Source organism: Poecilia mexicana, unplaced genomic scaffold, assembly GCF_051168715.1.
Source record: "Poecilia mexicana isolate PSO_F unplaced genomic scaffold, ASM5116871v1 scaffold_7, whole genome shotgun sequence".
NCBI classification, from domain to species: domain Eukaryota; kingdom Metazoa; phylum Chordata; class Actinopteri; order Cyprinodontiformes; family Poeciliidae; genus Poecilia; species Poecilia mexicana.
This window is the reverse complement of record NW_028263376.1, coordinates 29,402,656-29,426,311: the sequence shown is the minus strand read 5'-3', so window position 1 is coordinate 29,426,311 and position 23,656 is coordinate 29,402,656. Positions and strand designations below refer to the sequence as shown.

The 23,656-nt window shown below is 39.9% G+C and overlaps 1 protein-coding gene across 1 annotated transcript in view; it reads right to left on the bottom strand.

Moving 5' to 3' along the window:
• kazna (kazrin, periplakin interacting protein a) overlaps window positions 1–23,656 on the bottom strand; it is a 168,873-nt gene that overhangs the window by 13,639 nt on the left and 131,578 nt on the right. Inside the window, exons 5-10 of the mRNA XM_088007410.1 lie at window positions 21,722–21,913; window positions 5,712–5,848; window positions 5,188–5,358; window positions 3,916–3,999; window positions 2,649–2,838; window positions 378–514 (exon numbers count right to left, since the gene is read on the bottom strand). Of these exons, the coding sequence (XP_087863536.1) occupies window positions 378–514; window positions 2,649–2,838; window positions 3,916–3,999; window positions 5,188–5,358; window positions 5,712–5,848; window positions 21,722–21,913 (911 nt within the window). The remainder of the gene's footprint in view (window positions 1–377; window positions 515–2,648; window positions 2,839–3,915; window positions 4,000–5,187; window positions 5,359–5,711; window positions 5,849–21,721; window positions 21,914–23,656) is intronic.

Genomic DNA, 23,656 nt, shown 5'->3' with positions numbered 1-23,656 from the left:
AAAAAAAAAAAACTGAACTGACGACCACAGAAAAGGAGAGTTACAAGAGCAGAAAGGTTGCAAAAAAAATAAATACCAAAAGAGATCACGACAGAAAGGAGAGATGAAACTTTTCACGCTGTTGGAGCACACACCTATTTACTACCCAGTTCATTTTTGTTTTATTTTCGTTTTTAATCACCACAAAAAAAAAAAAAAAAAATCATATCACGTCTCCAGAGTGAGTGCACGACAGAAATACATGGGGACAAATGTGAACTCAGCCAAAAGGACGGCGAGGGGGAAACGACGACGGCCAGGCGGTGGAACAGTCAGCAGTTACTACGAGAGCAGAACAGGTGATCACTTGGGAGGGCGCAGAGGCGGGCAGCTCTTACATTGCAGAGGGAGTGAGTCCGGTGACGTGGCGAGTTTATGTCGCTGGGCGTCGACGACCGATCTCCCTCCACTGCAGAGGCGTCAGAGATGATGGAGGGCTGACGCGAGTGGATGGGGCTCACTCGCACCGCAGCCACTAGACGGGACAAGAGGGGAGAGAGGACAGGCTTACCTTTGTCTCGGGAGTTTGGGGCACCAACGGTACAAAATCAGAGGGAGTGGGGAAATAAAATAAAATAAAATAAAATAAAATAAAATGTGGTGGACCCTCAGTATCAGTACAACACAGCTGAATAAAAATTAGCTTAAAAATGAATGGAGGAAGAAAAAGAGGGTATATTTTTCTAACCAGCTGCAGTTGCTAAGCAACAGGGAAACAGCTTCACAGAGGTTTAGAGAGCGTGTGCCCGAACCAATGAGACTGATACATAAAGCACAGCCAATTGCAATGCAATTTGGAGTTCGTGACTGTTCCCACATCTTCCCCGTCTTCTTGCGTTCGTCCGCGACTTCCTCCAGATGTCCCCAATTAGTTAGCAACTGGTGTGTGGACCTACGGCTGCCATTTAAAACAATGCATCTTAAGGCTTTTGTACAGCTGCGAGGCTAATTTGTGCAGCGTTTTCTCCACTTTATTGCTTTCTTCTATGTTTTTTTTTTTTATGTCGGAAAACATTGTTTGGCAAAGCCCGTAGTTACGGCTTTCCAAAAACATCAGACTTTGTGTGTAGTAACATAAGTCCTGCCTAGGAAGTGTGGGGCTCCCGCTGCAACACCCCTTTAGTGGAGGCTGTGGGACATAGGAATTCAACAGAAACTTTACTCTTACAGCAACACAGAACGTTTTGTTCTCTCACGAGACTGATGATAAATATGCTATTAGCAATATGCTCGCAAAGTAAAGGGAAGGAAATAAAATATCACAGCTAAGAATGGAATGTCCAGTTGTTGTTTTTTTTTTTTTCTATTTAAGCACGCCAATATTATCTGTACACCACTGAGTTAGAAAAGTTTTAAAAAATTGGCTGTTTGTGATATTTGTGTTGGATTATGCAAAGTAATCATTTAGATAATTGTTGTAGCATTTACTGAAACTTTTACCACAAAACCAAGATTAAAATTTCTCTGACAAAGAGTGACGTATATGTCAGTGATCAAAATACTGGCAAGTCAGTGAAGGTTGTCTGCATATGTATTTATGTGAAGTTGTGTTTTGCTTTTGTAAAAACATAATAAATGATTTATTAAAAATTTGTTGTTTTTTTTTTGCAAGTCTCTCAACACAAACTCAGTTTTACGGAGGAGTGAAGCTGCAAAAACTACTGATATACTTTCTGTCTACATGATGTAGAACTGTAGAATTGAACTCCTCAAGAAAAAGGAATTCAAATTTCAAATGTGATTTTGCAATACCTCTAGAGAGACAATATCAGAACCGCCACTGAATCCTTATTTTTGTGCGTGTTTATTTACAAGCTGACTAAGGATTGACAAAGAAAAAACTGGAGTAATGGACCTCAAGGTGTGTTTGATCTGTTCACTAATTTCTGCTCCATAAACATTTATGCCGTTCTCCGTACTGGTAAAACTGAGGGCATCCTGTTGATACAATTGAGGGTAACTTTCTCTGGCAAACATGAAACCTGTTACAAAGGAAGGAGTCACACTTCTGCACATGAGAAATGATCTGAAAGCTACGTATAACCCTGCACTGATTTTCCACATTGTGGTTCCCCAAATCTGAATGTAATCAATGCTTTAAACAAACAGCACATCTCTTAAGTACTCAGTTTTGGAAATTGTGCTCTATTTTGTTGGGGGGGAGGTGGGGGGGCTAACTCCAGTGCAGCTTTGCTACAGTAAAACCCTCGCATATTTTGTATTTGCATTAAAATGTAATTAAGTTCTAATTATACTAGAAAGCGGCACTCAAATCCGCCATTCCTTTTAGACTAATGCTTACAAGTCATAGGAGATCCTGTTTCTTTTTCGACTCTGACAAAGACGAAACCTGAAAATGTCGACATAAAAATTCAAACACATATTCCATTTAGGACTGACCACATGCACTTAACATGCAACTTATTTTTGGCTGCCACTTCAGAGGAAATAAAGCGCATGAACATAACACAGCTGGAACATCATAATATTTAGCAGATGGCGCGATTTAATGCGTAGAGACCAGCTTCACGTGAGGCATGCAGTTTGTAAGCGATGGGGCCACAAATCTCAACACGTTTACGAGGCAATCTGCCCTCGTGTCGGCCTACCTTGTCTGTCAGTGGGATGGCCCGTGTGGACGTAGAGGGTCTGCTGACTTTGCCTGATGGCAGCAGTCAGGGGAAGATCCGCCTGCATCACCCACTCCTGGTTGTTGCCATTGACGACCGCCTCCGTGGGCATGGCCAATGAGTGACGCTTGGGCACATCCTTTGTCAGCGTGGCTAGTGACTGTTTGGCCTTAAGGAGATAAGCAGACACACGCACATGTTCATGCTGCACAGCGTCTGCTTCCCTGGCTCCCGTTGCCGTTATTTGTGCGCCCTGTTTTACTCGCAGACATGTTACGCATCCAGAAAGCCACAACGAGTTTCCTCCAACGTGTTAGTGCACACAGATATGCGAGCTTGCCTCCTGGCTCGTCATGCTGCTCCTGTATCTGGAATAATCTGTCTGTTTTCTCATTCTCATTCTTTTTTCCTTTGCAAAATCTCTCACTCTCACTCCTGGGAGTGTTAATGTTTTGTTAAAACCAAAACATTAACAAGAAAAAAAAAAAAAAAGAGGGGGAAGAATAGTGATAAGAGGCATGAAGCGTTTGTTGCTAAGAGGGCGGAAGCTGGAGGGTTGGTGTTTTGCAAAAATAAACTAAGGAAATGAAAAACAATTAAGTCTTTCTATAACTTTAATGAATACGTTTGCTTTGAGGTGTTTTTTCCCCCCACACACAACAATGAGCCTCTGCAGCCTTAGAAGATATGCTTTCCCCCCCCAAAAAAAATATACTCAGAAGAAAAAAATATTCTTTCATTTCCCCCCCCCCCACCAGCCTGTGTTTTCTGATTAGCCGTGACATGTTGCCGTTTAAAAATCGCTTCAAATATTGTTATTGTTCAAATCTTATTATCATGCCGAGCACGGCAGGCCGCAATTCACCAGCACAATCAGCTTCACCGCAATCACATCTAGTTTAGTGGTAGTCAAACAATTATCAGTCACTTTTTTTTTTTTTTTTTTTGACATGCAAAACTGGATACACTGAAAAATGTTCAGCGCAATTAGATGTCAGAATACAGATGAGCTTTATCGCATTCAGGGTGATCACTGTTCTAATCTGTGACATTTCCCATGTTAGGATCACTGGGGTCAAACAAGGGGTGGGCTGGGGGATTACATATATAAAAAAGAAAAGAAACGTGCATCTGAGGAGAAATGCTTCCCAGAAAATCAAAACCGGGTGACAGGTAGGGGAGATTTCCGGGGAGAGTTGGGATCAAAACAGGTGAAATTTATTTTCAAACCGTGGGCCTGTCTTACCGCCGTGACCCTAGGAGAGTAGTCCCTGTCCACAAGCCGCTCAAACACCCGGAACTCCGTTCTCTGATTGACACAGTTACTCATCTGGGGGGGGTTGGAGACATGAGGAATCGCTGTGTTGCAAATTTAAACATTTTTTTTTTTTGTTCGTTTTAATCAAATGTTGTACGTAAAACACTGTATGTGACAGACTATACACAGCACTCTAGCACTTCTTTAGTATTTAATTCGTGCTCTGAAATCATCTAGTATATGCCTACTAACACCATGAAATACAAATCTGTATAAGGAAAACATAATGTAGTGGTAAAAGTAATGAAATTATCTTTCTGTTGCTAATGATCACAGTGCCTATAAAAAATTGATATCTTGTATGAATAAGGATTAGGGCCACTTAAAAGAAAATCTGAATTCTGAGAAAAAAGTCAGAAATCTCAGATTAAAGTCTGTTTTTTTTTTTTTTTTTTCTTTTTCAGTGGCCCTAATCCTCTTCCGTACCTCTTGGCATGAACTGGTGTAAGATTTAAGAAAATGAATTACAGCAAAACCGAACAGCATGACCTTACTGTAATCAAAACAGAAAAGCAACAATCATGTTGCTGCTAATTTTATGAAACATATTGCTCATTACAGGTATGACATGAACAGTTTTTATAGTCTTTTTTTAAAGAGATAAACAGACCTAATCATAAAAAAATAAGCATTTGAGTCTGTTAAGTGAAAGGAAAATGTCAGCCTTATTTTAGCAGGCGGCGTACAGCAGCAGGTTGGGGAGGGACAGCAATGTGTTTTTTGTTTTTCTGCACTGGTATGATGGAAAAGCCAAAACCCCTCCTCCACTTCACATTGAAATCATGGAATAATCTGTTTTCATTTAGTAGATAGGAGCAAAAAATGCTACAAATAGAAGCTAGAGAGCTGAGAGTTTAACTTCCTATAAATTACACCGAAATATTAACTATGCTTTTCAGGCAATTTCTTAAGTCAATTCATAAATTCAGCTGTGGAAGAGTGTAGGAGGAAAAAAAAAAAGAGTCTAATTTGGCAAAGCTAACTAGAGTCTGGCTTCTTGTTACTCTTTATATCAAAAAAGTCTAAATACAAACAAAATTTCTGCATCTACATGACTATATTCTCTAGAAAACCTACCAAAATGAGCATTTTCTTTTACTTTAACTTTTTGTCTTTAGTTTGTCACTCCACTATAGATTTCACTGCCTCATCCTGAATGCCTCTTTCTGATAAACAACAATGTCTGCTCCTCTGTCTCACCATGGCGAGTTCAGCCTCCAGCTCCTTGATGCGGTTCTCCTTGAGGTCGAGCTGGGAGCGCAGCATGCCCGTGTGCTCCGTGGCCTCCTTGGTCTGCCGTCTCAGATCCCACTTCTCCCTCTCCAGGAGGTCTTTCTCCTTGGCCAGAGCCTTTACTGCGTCCTCGCTCTCCTGGCAGACACACAGATCCTGATGGATTGGTTCACGTGTAAAGCCCTACCGCACGACTCGCGTGTGGAAAAAAGCAACTGGAATCGTCTCGTCACGCTACACGTTTGACTGGTTTCGGTAACAGAAATAAGAGTATCGCCGTTCATCTGCGCACACTCCCCCTCAAATATTCGCAAACAGAGCAAGGACTCAGTGATTTAACTGTCAAAGCTTCACAGATGCCGATGATATCGATCATCTTTACCTATGAGGCGTTTTTTATGCAATGCCAAGCCAGTGAGCACAACAACTAAAGTTCAAACATGTACGTTTGTCAGCCAAATGCGCCGTGCGAGTCTATGAGCATGCCATACTTTCCTGTGCTGCTCGTAGTTGCGTATGAAGTCCCGAAGCTGCTCCTCCCGGCTCTCTAGTGTGGCATAAAGCTGCTGCATCTGGTTCACCAGGTCGGCCTTCTCCGCCTTGAGACGTTTGCGGTCCGACTTCATGGCTGTGTCAAATAAAGAACAGAGAAAGAGAGAGAGTGAGATGGAAAAAGTGACTGTGGATTGTAAGTGAACCCCGGAGATTTTTAGAAAGATTTTGTTTTTGGGCTGTCCACCATTTACATTTTATAAATGGTTACAAGGTGCTAGTAATGTGTTTTTTTTTTTTTTAAATCATTCATCTTTATGTGAGATGATTTTATTGTGTTAGCCACCATCACTTTTTTACTATTGCCCTCATGTAAGGAACAGCTACTAATGTCCACTGATGACTTCATTTTGGTGAAGTTCAGTAAATGTGAAATACTTTCCCGGTCCTATAAGATCACACACCCACAACACACAACCCCTGATTGGTGGTAAAATCCTGGAGCCTCGTCTCTAAGGTCGAGTCCGGCCATCCGACAGCACTTTGTACACGGCTCATATTTTGTGAGTCCAGGTGAGGGCCAGACCGTAGGCAGACTAGTAAAGTGAGAGTTTTGCTATTTATCTTCACTCTTTCTTTATCACAATGGACCAGAGCAACACCCACATCCATCTATTCATCTCTCGCTCCATCCTGCCATCCCTAGAGAACAACACAGCAAGACGCTTCAACTCCTCTGCAGAGAGAAAGACAGACTCCGTGCTCAAAAGGAAGCTGTCAACATTTTCCTGGTAAGACCAACATTAGAACTGACCGAGTTTGTTAAATATCTGAAAACGATTTTTTTTTTGTACGTTTCGCTGACCTTGCCGAGTTGATTTTAAGTCGCTCACTACGTTTTTCAGTCAGTTGGTTTTAGTTTGATAAAATTATATCCGTTTCTTTTCATTATGTGTGTACTTCTTTATTCCCGTTTTAATTATTTATGACGTCAGTCTTCCCACTCAGATTTCTGTAAACCACATCTGGTTATATCTGTTAATCACACATTTCTGTGAATTTTGTTTTTTTCCATGCCTTGCCGTTGTTTAGCTTATGTTTTTTTTTTTCTTTGTTTTGTGGCTCGTTTGTCTTTGCTTCCCGTTTCAGTCTTACATAAAGCACTTAGTGGTGCCCTCCTTGTGTAGGAAAAGTGCTCCATAAATTAACTTTTAGTCTGATTAATTGATAACAAAAAAGGTTCTTGAGCATCTTCCTCAAATCCAGAGAAATAGTCTCTTTTATGAGCAAGTGCAGTTTACAAACTCCACCCTCTCTTTACCTGTAGTAGGACGAACATGAAGCTCCTCCAGATATAAAATGCTTGTGAAAACCCGCCTCTGGTCCAACATGGCCGCACCTTGGTAAAGAGAAGAATCGCGCAAAAGCCCTTGTGTCAATCTGTCCTTCTGCTGCTGCCTTTGGAAGAGACTGGGACCTGCAATTCTTCTCTCCCTCTCTCTCTCTGCCACACGCAGACTGTAATCCTCTGGCACCGCACCCACGCGTCGTCATAAAAAATTACAGTTCGCAGTGGTTATTCAGAGAAGTGCTAATTTTCTCAAAGACTACATCTCCTCCGTCTCTCCTCCACACCGCTCTCTGTTCCCGCTTTCTCTTGATCTGCCTCCTTGTGCACAGCTGTTTAGCCAGACTGTTAAAATGTATTTCCTGTCGGACGACAACCATATTTGGCCAATTTATAGCCTTTAGTGTAAGATTTGTATTTCATCTTCACTTGGACATCTGGTGGTGGGGCTTTATATTTTATAACAGTACACGTTTGTTTATTTTTTCCCTCTTAAAGCTCACCTCTCTTATTATTCTCCAACAAGGCAGTTCTTGGTAAATAAATACATCAAAGGCTAAATGTGAAATAGTACAGAGAAGTTCTGCTTTAGAAACATAATCTCTTCAGCAAAGCGGAAGAGCAGTTGTTCCAAGCGGATTTCTTTCCTCCAACCCTTTCATATCTCTCTCCAACACTCAGTCGAAATGGCGGAATCCAGCACTACGAACAGACCACACTAGCTGGCAAATGAAGACAAAAACCATCCCTCACTGACCAAGAGAAACAGGAAACCTCACAGCACCTGCCTCGGGGAAATGAAATGAAAGCTGTCTTTGGGACGAGCCAAAAACTCCGCCGCCGCTCCACATCCTGCACCTGCGACGGCTTGGCAGCGACGACGCTCCTGGTGTTGGATGCAAGAAAGCACTCAGTGTGACTCTGTGAATGGATCCATTCACTGCAGCATATCAAACACCTATTAGATACCAATTAAAATCTGTCAATAAACACTTTTGTGTGTGTGTGTGTGTGCTCGGTTTGCCCCGGAGCTCAGTCCTGTTGAGTAATATTTATTAACAACGGAGAGACGCGGAAGCTTTTGCACGTCTCTTCTCTCCGACAGTCATAATTATGACTGGCGTGAGCTGCAGTCGGTCCAACTCTTTGAGAAATAACACCAAGTTGCGGCTGAAGTTAATATGTCTGGATGTGGAAGAAGACGGCGACGTGAAAAGGAAGCAGAAAGAAGAGAGATGTGCACCCGCTGACCCTTTTCTGCATACAAAGGACAACACCAGTTTGGTTTTGGTCAGCAGGCAAAATACTATGTTTGACAGAAAACTAACACCCTTGAGTGTAATTACCAGCTGAAGCATGGTGGTGGCAGCATTATGCTGTGGAGATGTTTTTTTTTTCTTTCAGGAGGAACAGGGAAGCAGGTCAAAGAGGATGGATGGAGGGAAATAATGTGTATATTTTTGTGAGCAGAACAGATTGATGTTTGTACATCTGGATCCAACAGACAATACCTCAAATTTATAAACAGAACTAGTGTAATTTAACTCAACTTTAAGAGATTTAATCAGCCTCCTCGATGGAGCAGAATATTCAAGTTTCATGTGAATCAACACACAATAATCTGCCTTTTTTAATTATTATTATTTGGGATTCTCTCTCAAAAATGTCAACTCCTGCTTTTCTGCAAAACAGCATTCAAGCGCCGAAGCGGTAAACTGCTCTCGCCTAAAAATAGTGGCGTTTACAGCTCTCTCCAAAGTTTACCTGCTCCCATTATTCAGTGTTAACAAATACACTGAGCTGCATCATGCTCTCCTGACCCGCTCTCCGAAATCTGCATAAGTGGTTATCAGCTCGCCGCGCAGAGGCTCTTCTGCCACCAAATCCAAAGTGCTTTGCCGTATTTTAATGTGAGACTCTAGTGGTCTAGTGCTCTGAAAGCTTTCGCCCACCGTGCTCCTGCACGGTGCTTTCCTGCTGGAGGACTTAATAAATGAGCCAACTCATTAGCTACCGCACAGAAGAAGAGGCTTTGTCAGTCTGAGCTAGTTTTAAAACTTAGTTCAATCTGCGGTTTCCAACCTTTTTATGTCTTCGTACACGTTGTGCTCGATAGTTTTAGTCAGTGTAATAAAATAGACATATATTTACAGAAGCTTTTGAAAGTATACAAACCCCCTGCTAGGCCTCGATAGATAAAACCTTTTCCTCGTGTCATATTTGTCCTGTAAAACTGAACTGCAAAATAAATCTGTCAGAAGGGAGATGAATAAAGCAGCTTCAAGAACCAGGTTGCATAAAGTTTGAGTAAAACATTCTCCATTGATGTTAAGGGAGATTTCAAACAGAAAAAGAATAATAACGTCTGGAAACCAAACTTCTTAGTCCAGCCATATGGAAATTGTCACATGTCACATGGAATTCCTGGTGGCTTCATCAGAGTTTCTTTCTCAGCACACTTCCCGTTTCTGTCACATCTTTTCATCAATTTTAGAGAAATCTCCAGTTTCTCTCTGTTCTTCCATATCCCCTCCGATAATAATTGGTGACAGACTGTACTGCACCATAGTTTACATATAATCCTTTGGATTGTATATACACTTCCTGACAGATACTTTTGCACAATGAGATCATTCGGATCCTTTGAAAGTTCTCTGAGAACTATAGATTTAGCTACAGGAGGAAAATGATCAAACTGGTGAAAACGGTGAATTCAAGAAAACTTTTGCAGGATTTAAGGTCGTGCATGAGCAGTTTTCCAGTCTTATTTACAAAACTATGCTACCAATGCTTCATGCATTGAACATCGGCAGAAAACATTTTATCCAGTTCTCCCATCCATCCATGCAAACTCGCTTTTCCTTGCAGGACTGAGGTCTCCAGCTGTCATTGGACGAGAGGCGGGTTTGAACCCTGACATCACATTCTCCGACCTTTCTTTGGATAAGATAATTTGTTCAATATCTACAATTTCATTTGAATAAATAAATCACAAGTGACTTATAAAGACAAATAAATAATAATCTAAAAGATAAAATGAAGTATGACACATACATTGTCACATTCTTCCAATTTTCAATGAGCATCCATTACGTGGTTGCGTGATATTTGTATGAACCAAAAGGTGTTAAATGGTATTTAGTCAGAGAGAAAAAAAAAAAACATCCATTTGATGAATGCTTATTTTATGAGGAAGCAAATCACCTCCTGTTTGCAGGTCCACTGAGTCTGCACCAACAGCAACGACATGATATCCTTTTCACATCCCACTCACTGCTTCGGCATGATTCAATGACGGGGTTCATTAGCATGTGTTTCCTATCTATTAGAGAGCAAATGAAACTAAATTTGAGCCATGATTTTAACAAAGAAATGTTCCTGCCATTCAGTTAAATGGCAGGAACCCACTTTACTTACTTGATGGACCAGTTAAATAGTTCTCATATTAAACAAACAACAAAAAAAAAGAACAATATTTAATTAAAGTACATTATGTCTTAAATGAAATCAAAGGGGCCACATTTATTGGCACCTCTAAAAGTTAATTAAGAAAGGTGTACCTGAACATTTTCTTTTATTCTACTGAGTGTTTTAATTGTTCAAAGTGTCTATGAAGCTCAATTTTTAATCCATGACTGTTTTTACACACCGAGTGTAAATATGAAGGTCTATTTTTCTTAGCAAATCCTGAAATATGATAAAGGCAAGAAAATATGCCATTCAGGTAAAAGGTAGTTGCATGTTAATCTTCAAAAGCAATAGAAAAGCAGCAGAAAAGTTGAAATCAATTAAAACCGTGACAAACTTTTCCCTGACAGGTTTTACACGCAACTGAGGAAGTGAAGAGGGAAGAGAGGAGAACGGATGTAGATGCATCTCCAGTTGGTCAACAAATTAAGCTTATGGGTAAAATATTGAAATAGATCTCAAACATACACAATTCAACTGATTACATACTTTGTGGAAAAGCCTGTTTTGGTTGTGACAACTTAATTTGTCTCCTACATTTAGAATCGGTCGTCACATGAATTGCTCAGGTGTGAATATGGACCTGCTCTTCCACATAGATGCTTTCAGATCTTGAATGATCTGAAGTTCCTCTTAGTGAACTCTGACCTTCAGTTCCTTCCACAGACATTTAGCTGGACATGTGTCTTACTTTTGCTTTTAAGCTCTTCCTTGGAAACCACTTAAGGGTTTCGTGGCTGCGTGTTTCATGATCACGTTCATCATTAATTCATCATCAGATTCTGATCTGATTATCAATAATGCCCTGGTAAATTTCACCTTCCATTCGTCCTTCAATTATATGTGAACTGTCAGTACTGTATGCCGTAAAACATTCCACTCCATGATATTCCCACCCACAAGCTTTATTGTTGGCATGTTTTTTTTGTTTTTTGAGCCGATGTGTGAAAAATCTTTTCCTCCAAACGTGACGTGTGTATCGGCGTCCAAAGAGTCCAGCTTTGGCGTTAATCTGACGAGACTGCATTCTCTCAGTGTCTCACTGGCTTGCACAGACATTTTGTAGACAACTTTAAAAACAAGTTTCAACATGTTTTTTTTTTCTTCAGCAGTGGGGTCTTGTTCAGAGACCATTGCCTTTGAATGCATTTTTGTTTTCATTGGATAATCTTTATCTGTAACTTCCAGGTCTGGGAAGTTACAGTTCATGCCTCCAGTTTATGGTAAAATTTGTTTGACTCCATATACTGCGTTCACCGGAGCATTCACTTAAAGCTGCGTTCAATGCCGCTTTAACCAATGCCAATAGTATTTAGCAATTTTGTTGTTGTTTTAACAATTGCAAAACTCTGTGCAGAACTTTTTATACATCTTCATATAAAATCGGCTGACACTGAAGACACTTTTGCAAATGCTAACAGAAGGCTGGTTTCCTGGCTTTGTGTGTCTTCTTTTCGTCATCTACACCACAATACTGGACAAAAGTAACATAACACACAAAGAGTTTGTCAGATGTAAAATCAACCGTTTTTTTAATTTTACATTTATAATGTAATATTTGTTAACTATAAAATCAGTGGGTCTAAATCCTGTTGAAAACCTGTGAACCTGAATAAGTGGCTAGCTCAGACTCTGGAGAGAGGATCTAGAAAAATCCTCCGGAGGATCTTTCTGGATCACTCAAAGTTTCCTCTCTCCGAATGCTTCAACTCTGTGAAATGTTTTAGGTGAAGAACTGAATTTGTCCCTGCTGGGAAAATGGGGTTATGTGACGTAATTAAAGCACAGGTGCAGATAAAAGTGGCTGCAGAGAATTTTGGAAAAAAAAAAAAAAAAAAGTTTATTTCTTAAGGTAAGATAGTTTGACAAGTAGATGAGCTCAAAATAAAAACTAGTTTTTTTTTTTTCAAAATGTTCATCTTGCGTGTATGATGCTGCACTATAAGGCTTTTTATGCAATTTTAGCACATCTTTATCAAAGGTGTCCATAAATGTTGATGGCAGGAAAGTGTATAGACAACAGTGAAATTTGAAACGCAATTTTACCTGCACTTCAACACAGAGCCTTGTAATTACATGCTCAGGTCATCAAACTAAATCACAAAGACAGTCATAAAATTTCCTTGGAAAATGAATGAGAATGCACTCCATACTGACAATACTCCATAAAACTTTGATTCTAAAGAAAAACAAGAGGCTTTGACTCAAACTCCAACATAATTGTTTCTGGTGAGAACAAAAGAGAGAGAAGTCCATTGAATGCGGTTCGGGGTTTTAAATCTCCCCACTGAATACTGCAGTGGGAACCTTGTGGCAGCACAGAGATTTCACCTCCTCTCTTCCTCTGTAAAACCGACCTCATGCACCGGCTGACGTTGATTCATTTCTGGTGTGATGATTGCAGGTGGCCTGACCTAATGAAGCTGCCTTTTCAGCCTGACTTCTTTTCATGCGAAAAGAACAGACTCGACCGTTCGTAGCAAAGAATGACGTCACAAACCACAAAGAGTTGTGAGGCTGTTGAAGATGTGAAGAAGAGCAGTGTAAACTCAGAAATGATTTTTTTTTTATTGAAGCTGCATCAGAGCCCACATTAAATGCAGCATGCAAACACCCGTGAGAAGATAACTGGCTAAACCATCGTGGCAGAGTAATTAAGGATCCCTTTTCACACTTGCAACATTGGGAATCATTATTCAGTTAATAACTTGGAAAACAAAGTTCTATAATCTGATATTAAATTTATTCTAATGGTTCTGTCATTTTCTTGTGTGACAAACTGTCTGGTGGCGACTTTAATCTGCAAATGCTTCTTTTTCTGATCCCGAACGCTCCATGCGGTGCCTAAAATAAAAGCTAGCAGGTTTAACTGAGGTGCTGAAGTTCAAAGTTAGCTATTATCAGTGTCAGTCATGTTTCTAACATTAAGACAGAAGGAGCAGGGAGACGCCGTTTCATCTGTTTGACCTTTCGACCTTTGTCTGCCCTGTAACTGTAACTGTCGGCAGCCTTTTGAAAATCTCAGAGTTAAGGTAGGGTTGTAAAGGCTTATGGTAACACACACGAAAAGTGCTGATTTGTCTTGTGAGCCGCACTAATGGTGATACACACTAATGCAGCAAATCCAGCTTGAAATGTCAGCTCTGTAATCATTTTGTCTTTTTGGAAAACATCATGAAACCCTGGCCTTTTTATTTGTTCTTTTGGAAGTGCATTTATAATTATTTTTTTAATGCAGATTACACAGACTGTATCTGTGCAATTTACTATGCCTTATAAACTGACCAGGCAGAACCTGGCATCTGAAAGTCGACGCTTATAAAACGGCTACAGAGTTTTGAACGGCACATTACCTGAATGTTATTAACGTGCGTGCGGTTTTGCAACAAATTTCAACATCGTCAGTCAAGTTGCTCTCTAGACATTTTCAGACATTCTAATATGTTTCAGTAAAATGCGTGTAATGAGGTAATACATCTCAAAGCATACAGAAAATATCCTGTCAAATTTTGCTTCCGTTTTGATTTACCATCTGGATTTCGTTTTCTTTCTTTCTTTTTTTTAACTAATGCTACATTTCAAAGTAAAAGTAAACAAACATGCAGTCACTTTCATTATTTTGGCTTAACAAGCCAGACTAAAATGGCTTACGCATTTGCGGAAACTCTCGTGTCTCTGCGTTTAGGTGATTAAATATCTAGTGAGACGTGAGATTTATAGTGAAGGACACGTTTTGGAGTAAAGTGGCTCCAAACGCAGCAAGACGACAACACTTTGATGATATGTAGCTGTTTGCTACTTTCATTCATGCTCAAAATGATCGGGGGGTGTCAATTAGCTGAGGGGAAAGTAGATAATTAAAAGCACTAGAAAGGGCCAACTACACTTTGAAATTTCATTAAAAGACTCTTTGATGAGGAAATCTTAATTGGAGTTGTGAAATTTTTTTTTTCACTTCAGGGTTCACAGATTGTCAGCGCTGCGTTGTTTCAACGTCATGTCGATTTTTACAGGCAAAATAACAAAGGCTGCAATTTTAAGATGCTACCAGTCCTCTGAATGCACCTCACCGGCCAACATCTGGTTTGCAATAGCAGGCATCATTAGCACTTCAAACGACGCAGGTTTTGGCAGAATAGAAGACAAACTGAGGGATAGAGGAGAGAAACGGGGGCGGGGGGATGCAGCAATAGTGTGGAAAAATAAAGAAAAACTCCTGTTCTTCTGCGGATTCTAGTTTTTGTATTTATAGTGGGCCAGAAATTGAGCTGCAAGCCATCTGAACCGAGTTAGGAATAAAGCTGCTGTGAACCTATTCCAAGGTAAACAGGTTTTCTCCCAGGAAACAGAGATCATAAAGGATACATTACTGCATAAAACACAGACACACTCAGCACCAACAAGCAAAAGAGAATTTAGAGAGAGGCCAATCAACTTAAGATCCATATTTGTGGACTATGGGAGGAAGATGGGGTAGCAGATTGAGAACCCACACATCCGAGGGCGAAAAAAAAAAAAAAAAAAAAAGCACACTCAATGCAGAAAAATCCTGATCCGAATTCAATCACAAAGATTTTGATCCAGTGCAACACCTTTAGTAACTATTCCACTGTGCAGTTTATATTACTAATCAGTTAAATGGAAATGCGACAATAAGTTGCAATAAATCTTCATGTCCAACAATAAAACTCCTAACGTCTGTCAACCTGATTTTCAAACTCACCTTTGTGATTTAAGTCTGAGGCTTTTTTTCTTTTTTTTACTGCCAAACAGCGAAACAAAGGAAATTTGTTACAGTATAAAGGCTTGAAGCTGCTTCAACAAATTGCCTCTTTGGTTTTTAAAGTGTACTGGATTCAAATAAGAGTGGATAATTTCTTTTGACATTCACGAAGAGCCATTTTTACAATCCCTGTCACTTAATGCAGCAATTTGACAGATACGTAGAAGAAAACAGAGTGAGAGTTAAGCTGCTGTGCCACACGCTGTTCCATCACCGTTCACACCACGCAATTCTCAGTGTACTTAATCCAACTCTGAGTAATGCGAGAGTCATTACTTTTGTTTGTCTTTGGGGCTCACTTGTGGATTTATTCACGATTGCTTTTGTGCTTTCTCCATCACTTTTCCTGTGACAACCTTCAGGCGTGAGAAGAGGAATACCGTGCAGATCATTTCATAGCCTTCGCTGCCATCTCATAAAGTCGCTCCTATCCAAATGAAAACTTAAAAGTTAAAAGTACACCAATGTTTTCCTGTAGGATTATTAAACCCTGTATATTTTTGCATTGTAAAATACACAAACCTCATTGTATTGTGTGAGGATTTAATCAGCTAGATCAATACAAAGTAGCAAATAAAAATGAAACGGAAAACGGACATGTTTATTTATTTATTTTTTTACAAACAAAGCTAAAAATTCTGGTGTGCATTCATATTCAGGCCCCTGATTTAATCTTTTTCCAGAATCACCTTCAGCTACAGCTTAAGCTGTGTGCCTTTTGGGGAATATTTTTACTCTAAAAGGCTCATAGTGCCCTGCACATTAGCTAACGTGTTTCATTTTAGAGCACCTTCTTTCACATGTCTGCTTTGCGTCTTACATGACTTGTGACAAACCAAAGAAGGTAAAGGGCATCACAAACCTCCAGCATCAGAAAATGTTAAAAAAAATAATATATATATATATATATATATATATATATATATACACATATATATATATATATATATATATATATATATATATATATATATATATATATATACACATATATATATATAAATTCCTACTCTTATCAGTAAAATAACCCACACTGGTGATGTTTGGTGGGCAGACGATGCTTCATTGCACAGAGCACAGCGATCCTGACATTTAAATGTTTTTGCTTTCTTACATAGATCCCAGAGTTGTGGTGTGTACATAAAATAGTTTTCCAATCCATTTATTTGTCCACCTGAGCTGTAAATCTCTGCAGCTCACCTAAAGTTACCATGGCATCTAGGAAGCTTTTCTGACAGGCCAAACCAGAGGATCATCACTTTTGGAGCTTAGAGGTAAATCTATGTCTTGGTGATCTACCATTTATGCCAGAATCTTTAATTTCAGGGTTGAACGCTGCTTTGGAAAATGTTCAAAGCTTGGGATAAAATTTAAACTCAGCTGTTAGTTTGCTAATCTCCAGTAAGCTTTTAGGTCTTCACTGAGCAGCTATGTCTATACTGGGATTAAATTACACATGGAGAAAATTTATTAATCAAGGATTTCTGAAGGCAATGAATTTTATTAAGTGAAATAAAAGAGTGAGAAGGCCTAAACTCAAAACACCTACCATGTTTTTAGATTCTTAATTGTAAAGAACTCTGTAAACATAACAATTATTCTTATTATTCCACTTCACAGACTTTATTATAAATGTCTGTCAGAAAAAAAAAAATCACCATCAAATATACTGAAGTTTGTGACAAATCATGGGAAAGCTCAAGAGCAAAAAGTAGAACCAAAAAACATGCACCAAAAAAGGCAGAAAGAAATGGGAACTTTGCCTAAATTTTCAATTTATGAGCCCACCCCCCACCCCCACCAAAAAAAATAATAAAAAATAAAAAATCAATGGGCAAAAGCTGCTGCTGTTTCATAGCTGCCTTAAAGCAGTGTCTTTAAAGTGTGCAACAATAAAATCTCTCAATTAATGAAGATTTAGAAAGACTGAAACAGCTCCTCCTGTTCCCGGCCAGTTTAGGAGAAAAAAACCTGAACATAAATAGACGTATCTTCCTTGGTGCCTCCTAAATGCAAATGTGTGTTTGTGCATGAGTCAATGTCCTGGTCAATGTTCAGCTTAAACATCGGCTTACTGTCTACGCCAAACGGGTAAACAAGAAAACTTTAGTGACGCAAACATTTTCTCTTTTAAGCTCACGTCCTTTCAGTTTAGCCCCGATAGAACCAACCTTTAACATCTCAACAACCAATTTCCTTTTGTTCTCTCTCATCCCTCTTTTAATTGCTGAACAGATCCACTAAGCTTAACGTTCCTTGGCCTTGTAAGTCAACCAAAGTCCCCTTTTATCAAGCTTTTATTAGTGGTTGATTACTGTCACAGCCTGCAGGGGCTGGCAGGCTTTGGCCTTCATTAAAAAGTCTGAGTCACGCAAATGAGGGTACCAGGGCTGCCAGGAGTCTGCCGAGATATTTAACCATCAAAGTGGGAGCGATACATATTTATCTAACGCATGTTCTGTCCTGCTCTCCATCCAGCCCTTTGTGTTCATAGTTCAGATCCTCCAGTCTCGCTGGTGTCGAGCGAAAATGTCGCAGCAACAAAATCTCCTGACAGCAGGTCGTGTTTTTTTTTTTTTTTTTTTTTGCGCGATCCAAAACGATGGCGTCGCTCTCCGCCTCGTTTAACGGGTGATATTTTCTTTGAAAAGAATGATTCATTGTCGTTCTGATGACATCTCTGCTTGAAGCCTCGCAATCCACCGAGCAGCGCTTGGCAGAAACTCATTTCTTTTCTATTTTTTTTTTGTTTTTTGTTTTTTGCAGTTTTGTGAGTATATTCCCACTTGGAAAAATTCCCTAAAACTGTGACAGAACCAGCCTGTCATGGCTGACGCCAACAGAGAGAAAACACGAACCGTGGAGTGGTTTTCTGAAGAGCTCAGAGCTGAATTGTGACTTTGATTATTCAGTATTTGAGGCCTTGTGTGACCTAGCAGTCACAGTTCATAATTGAGCTGATTGTAAACCTGCAGCACAAAATACCAATCACTAATTTTAAGCCTGGAATCCATCAGTAATGATTGGATCTCATCAGTGTGTGGTGTTGCATTTACAGCAGCCAGAAGTTCAGCTCAGAGGTCTACACAAACTCTCACATAGACACTATTTGTTAGTTTCACTGGTTTTCACCACATGGACAAAATAAAGAAAAGTTTTACGGTCAGACCAGTGTTGTTGTACTCGAGAACGGTCTTGGTCTCGATACCGGTCTCGAGACCATTTATTGATGGTCTCGGTCTCATCTCGGACTCGACCGCATTTGGTCTCGGTCTTGTCTCGGTCTCGGACGCTGAGGACTCGGCATTTTATTTCAAGACCAGTCGAGACCGCAACTGTTAAAATACCACTAAACATACAGCACACTATCTAGTTTATTTGTTAACATCTTTGTTTTCAGTGGATGCAAAATGCACCAATTAAAATCCAAGCAATAACGTGACTTGCCAAATGCGTGTTTCTGTTTCTCTCCCCTCCCCCTCCCCACCTTTCACTCGCACGCGGCGCTCTGAGACAGGCGCAGTGGTTTCCTCTCAGCGGCATAAGATGTTTAATCGTCAGTAATATAATAGCGCTGCATAAATAATAAGAAATCCGATGGCCACAGCTAACTCAACATCCAGGCAGTTTCACAGATGGTGGGGACAACGTCTTACTTTTTTCGTCACTTAGAAAAGTAGCTCAAAGAAGGTAAGCTCCGTTAACGTGATGTTAGCAAAGCTAGCTGTACAGAGACACATAAGCATTGTGATGAAAAAAGTTGTCACTCACTGCGCTGAATTATTGTGCGGATATGTGACTGACTTGTCGCACATATGGGACAACGCTGTGCCCAAAAGTCTGCAATATAGTGATGCGACATTCAGGAACAGTATGATTCATCTGCTCGACTCTTATTAGATAGGACTGGAGTGTCACCGAGAGTCGTTCTATGGACTCTTTGCACCTCAGCTTCCGCGTTTGGGGAAAAACGGCTCGATTGTTTCCGATCTATTGAAAATGGCCTTTTACAATAGGTGCTTTCAGGGCTTGGCCAAGGTTTGTACATCGATCCGAAGCCCCAACAAGTAAGCTGGAGAAAGGTTTTAAGATGTATGCCTCGTTATACATTTAGTGATATGAAGGTGAGTTTTACTTAAACTTTGTGGCTAACATTAACCTTAGCTTATGCTAGTAGGCAATATTCTTGGATATTGATCTTGTAAAAATGTGCTATTTAAGTATCTAAACATTCTAACGGACAATGTTTTTACCTAATTTTCAAGTATACTGTGTGTTTATTGTTGTTAGTGTCAGAGACTAATGGGGTTCGGTTACTGTTCGGGCTTTTTACTTCCGAAGCACGACGAAGCACAACAAGCCTCATAGCTTAACAGTAGCGCAGCTCTGGTGTCAGAGATCTGGTTCAGCTGTTCAGGTTCAAAGTTGCTGCTTTTAGAAAAATATGACCGTGTTGCTTCATGTCTCCGTGTTATTTCGTTTTATTCCCTTTGCATGTTTCTTGTGAAGAGCTCAGATAGGACGGTGTTTACAGCAGTATGTACAGGCGGATCAGTTGCTTGGCTGTCTGGCTCTGGTCTGCTCTCTCTTTCCCATATACTCGCTTTTTCAGGCTGAATACAGAAGTGATTCCATGGAAATAACTCAGGGAGGCTCCTTTATTTATCATCCGTATCCCTGGTATTTTTAGGCTGATCCGGAGTGAAGTGAAGGCTGCAAACTTTGTGTTGTGCAGGTTAGCTTTAACAGGTAGTGACAAATATTTACAAGCCACCATCTTCTTAATTCAGAATCGCTTGGAAATTAATGAAAACTTAAAAGCTCATTATATTAGGAAGACAACAACGTTCATAGTATTGCGTTTTTTGCATCTGAAATACGACTTAGTCTTTTCTACCAGTCATGGTTAATTCTTGCTTGTTGCTCCTTGGTCAGTGTTCATAGTTGAGCGTTATTTACTGTCAGGGCATTGCCTCAATTGCTATGTTTAATGGTGCAGACAGTGGTGGTTTCTGACATGAGCAACATGGACAAACACCCAGGGCGTTGTCTTTTTAAGGATGGCACGAGACCACCGCGGATTGTAGCACAGAGATGGAAGCAAAATTAATATTGATTAATTTAATTAAGTATTTAATATCTAGGTGTTTTTATGGGAATATGGATCTTTCAGATCAATTTGAGAAGTAATTTTGATCATATTTTACATTTTATTGTGTCATGTAGCACAGGCCGCTGGTCTTGGTCTTGACTCGGTCTCGACTTCCCTCGGTCTTGGTCTTGACTTGGTCTCGGACCCTAAAAGTCTTGGTCTTGTCTCGGTCTCGATACGCTCTGGTCTTGGTCTTGTCTTGGTCTCGGGTTAGGTGGTCTTGAACACAACACTGGGTCAGACAAATTTGGTCACAATCAAGCTGTCAAATAAAAAGAACACTGCACCAACGCCAGGAAACCTACTGGTTTTAGTAATATCTATAATTTCTAATTAGAATTATGGAAATTGGTCTAGTCAATTTTAGGCAGAAGATAAATGCCTATAAAACTCTGATTGAATGTTCATATAGAGCTGAAAAGGAGGAAGAGGAGGAAAGTGAATGAAGAAGTAAAAAGTAAAAACTGGTACGTTCTCCCATGCTCATGCGCCACAAAATGATCTGTCCAGCAGGTCGCATGCTAATGGCTCATAATGCAGTTAATGGACTCCATGACGCACGTTTGTTGCAAACGCTGCGGTCAATATCACGGTGCTGGGAAATACAACGGCAGAAGTGAAACTGCAAGAGTGGGAGCGGCAGGCAGTAAATCAAAGCAGGACGGCTAAACGGTTAAAGTGAAAATGGCTGCTGCTTTAAATGAAACAGGTAGATACATAAAGGGCTGAATATTTTATGAGATAAGTAATGGATTAGATATCTGATATGGGAAAACATGAAGCTTGGTCAGCCTTTTTTTTTTTTTTTTTTTAATCGATACCTTAAACTTTAAAGTTATTCTCAAAGAATTCCAAAAGTCTTCCTTACTAATAATCAAATGACGGTTTCCAAATAAATTTAAGGCCCTTCAGTTTTTATTTTCACATTTTGACATGTTAAAATCAGAAACTTCAGTTTATTTCACTGGGTTTTATTTGGACAAGACAACATGGAGTGGTGGAAAGAAAATAATGCAACGTCTTAAAATCTTCCTGCAAATGATCAACTACGTTTCGGTCTGTACTTTGACTGGGCCATTCTGATACATGAACATGCCAGGATCCAAAACATGTTATTGTCATTGGCTCTCTGTATGCAGTCATTTCTCTGCATTAATATAAAGTATTTTGCAGTCTGGAGACTGTTTTTTTTTTTGTTTTAATAAAGAGTGTTGCTGCTTCAACGTGCAGCTCATGGTTTCCTGTCTGGACCCCTTACCTTGTAAAGCCTCCTTGGCCCGATCCAGCTCCTCCTCCTTATGGGCCAGCTGCACTCGCAGCTCCGTGGCGGACAGGACGTCAGCTGAGCAGCCTCCCTGGGTCTCCTCCAGGTCCTTGCTCAACATGTCCTTCATCTGCCGCAGCAGGTGCACCTCCTCCTGGAGCTGGGCCACCTCTTCGCGCAGCAGGACTAGAATGTAAAGAGAGAGGAGGAGAGCTTTCAGAGAGTTGAATGAAAACCCACTGACCTCTTTTTTTTTAAAGCCAAAGTAAAAAAAATAAATAAAATCAAGCAGATAGAGAGGGGGTTCTCACTAATCCAGTCGTATTCAGGTTCACGCAAACATTTTCAGAACTGTTCTTACTTAAGCGCAAATGACTTGGAGATCAGGAAGTCACAAGTTTTATTTTGACTGAGGTAAGTGCCACACTAAATCCCATATTATCAATAATAGTAATCATGGAATAACTCACACTCACAGAATAACTAATGAGGGTAACAACTTTATTTTGTTATTTTTGAAGCTGCCTGGTGAAACTACTCTGTGATAGGAATTGTAAGCAACAGCACTCATTCGATATTCACCAAACGCTTCAAAGTGCTTAAACAACAAAATGAGAAACAGAAAGTGCAAGAAGCTGGTTCTTCCCTTCACAAACACGAGTCACCAAAAAATGTTAAAGTGCTCTTTTCTACAACGTCTCATGTTTCTCACAAAGCCATGACAGAGTAATGGCAAGGTTTGCTCCCGCACATCAGCCTTTATCTAAAAAATTAATCTCTTTTTGCTCAACAAATGTGCTTGCATAGATGAGGGCATACAGAGAGTTATTTAGAAAAAAAAAAAAAAAAAGACGGGTGGACTCATTCTGCTCGATTTCATGCACCCTGAGGGCGAAGGGGTACGATGGGAACAGGGGGAAAACCACTCAGCCCCGTCCTGCAAAGCTCTGTTATCGAGTGCTTTGCATAAATTCCACTTCACTGTAAACTCCTGCATCCCAACTCCAGTATTTCTGTATAAACAGTGTGGATGGAAAGAAAAGTTGAAGAAAGTCTCCACAGAAAATATACACATTTTAAATGTGCTGGGAGTCAAGAGTATGAATTTATTGTTCAATTTGTTAAGTACTATAACAGCGATGGATCACTCCTCGCTCCTTTTGCTCATATGTGTTCTTAGATCTTGAGCATGTTTTCACTTGTGTCTATAGAAAGATTGGGGGACAGGTCTATGCATAGATATATTTTTTGATTGATCGTGATATGAACATTACTAAAACTTGATTATCTTAACATTAATTTGTGACCAAATTTTGAGTAACGGCAAAGACAAAACACGGACGCACGTAATTGCAGTTTATGGTGAACACAGCACAGTTACATAAAAGTAGGTGACATACAACAAGCCCAGTATGTGGTAAACGAAAAAATGAGTTGGACAAGAGCCATGGTGTATGCAGGCTATTATAGTAAGATGCATTATTTTTGAAACATGACTAGGATGATAAGCTATATCACACTTCTAAGAAAAAAACAGCTAATTCGGTGTTGGCACAGTCAGAGGACCAGCAAGCAAGAAATAGCAAAGTTCCTCACTAAGTTGGTAAAGGCAAAAATGTCCCAAAGTTTATAGCAGCTCTCGTTGCTCTTACAAAGAACAATAGTTGCTCAAAACTAGAGCTGTCAACCTTTTAGAGCTTTCGTTTGATGCAATATCCCAACTTTAAGGTATTTTACAGACACAGTAAACAATAAAATGTTAAAATTGTATTCTCATCTGCCTTTTCAATGAAACCACCATGGTCAAATTAAGAAATGATGACCTAGATTCCAGTTCAACCCAAAATAAAGGCAGTCAATCTCTCCCAACACTCCTAAAAGTATTTTTTTCCGCAAACTCAAGTAAATGTAACTGAGTAAAAGTAACCA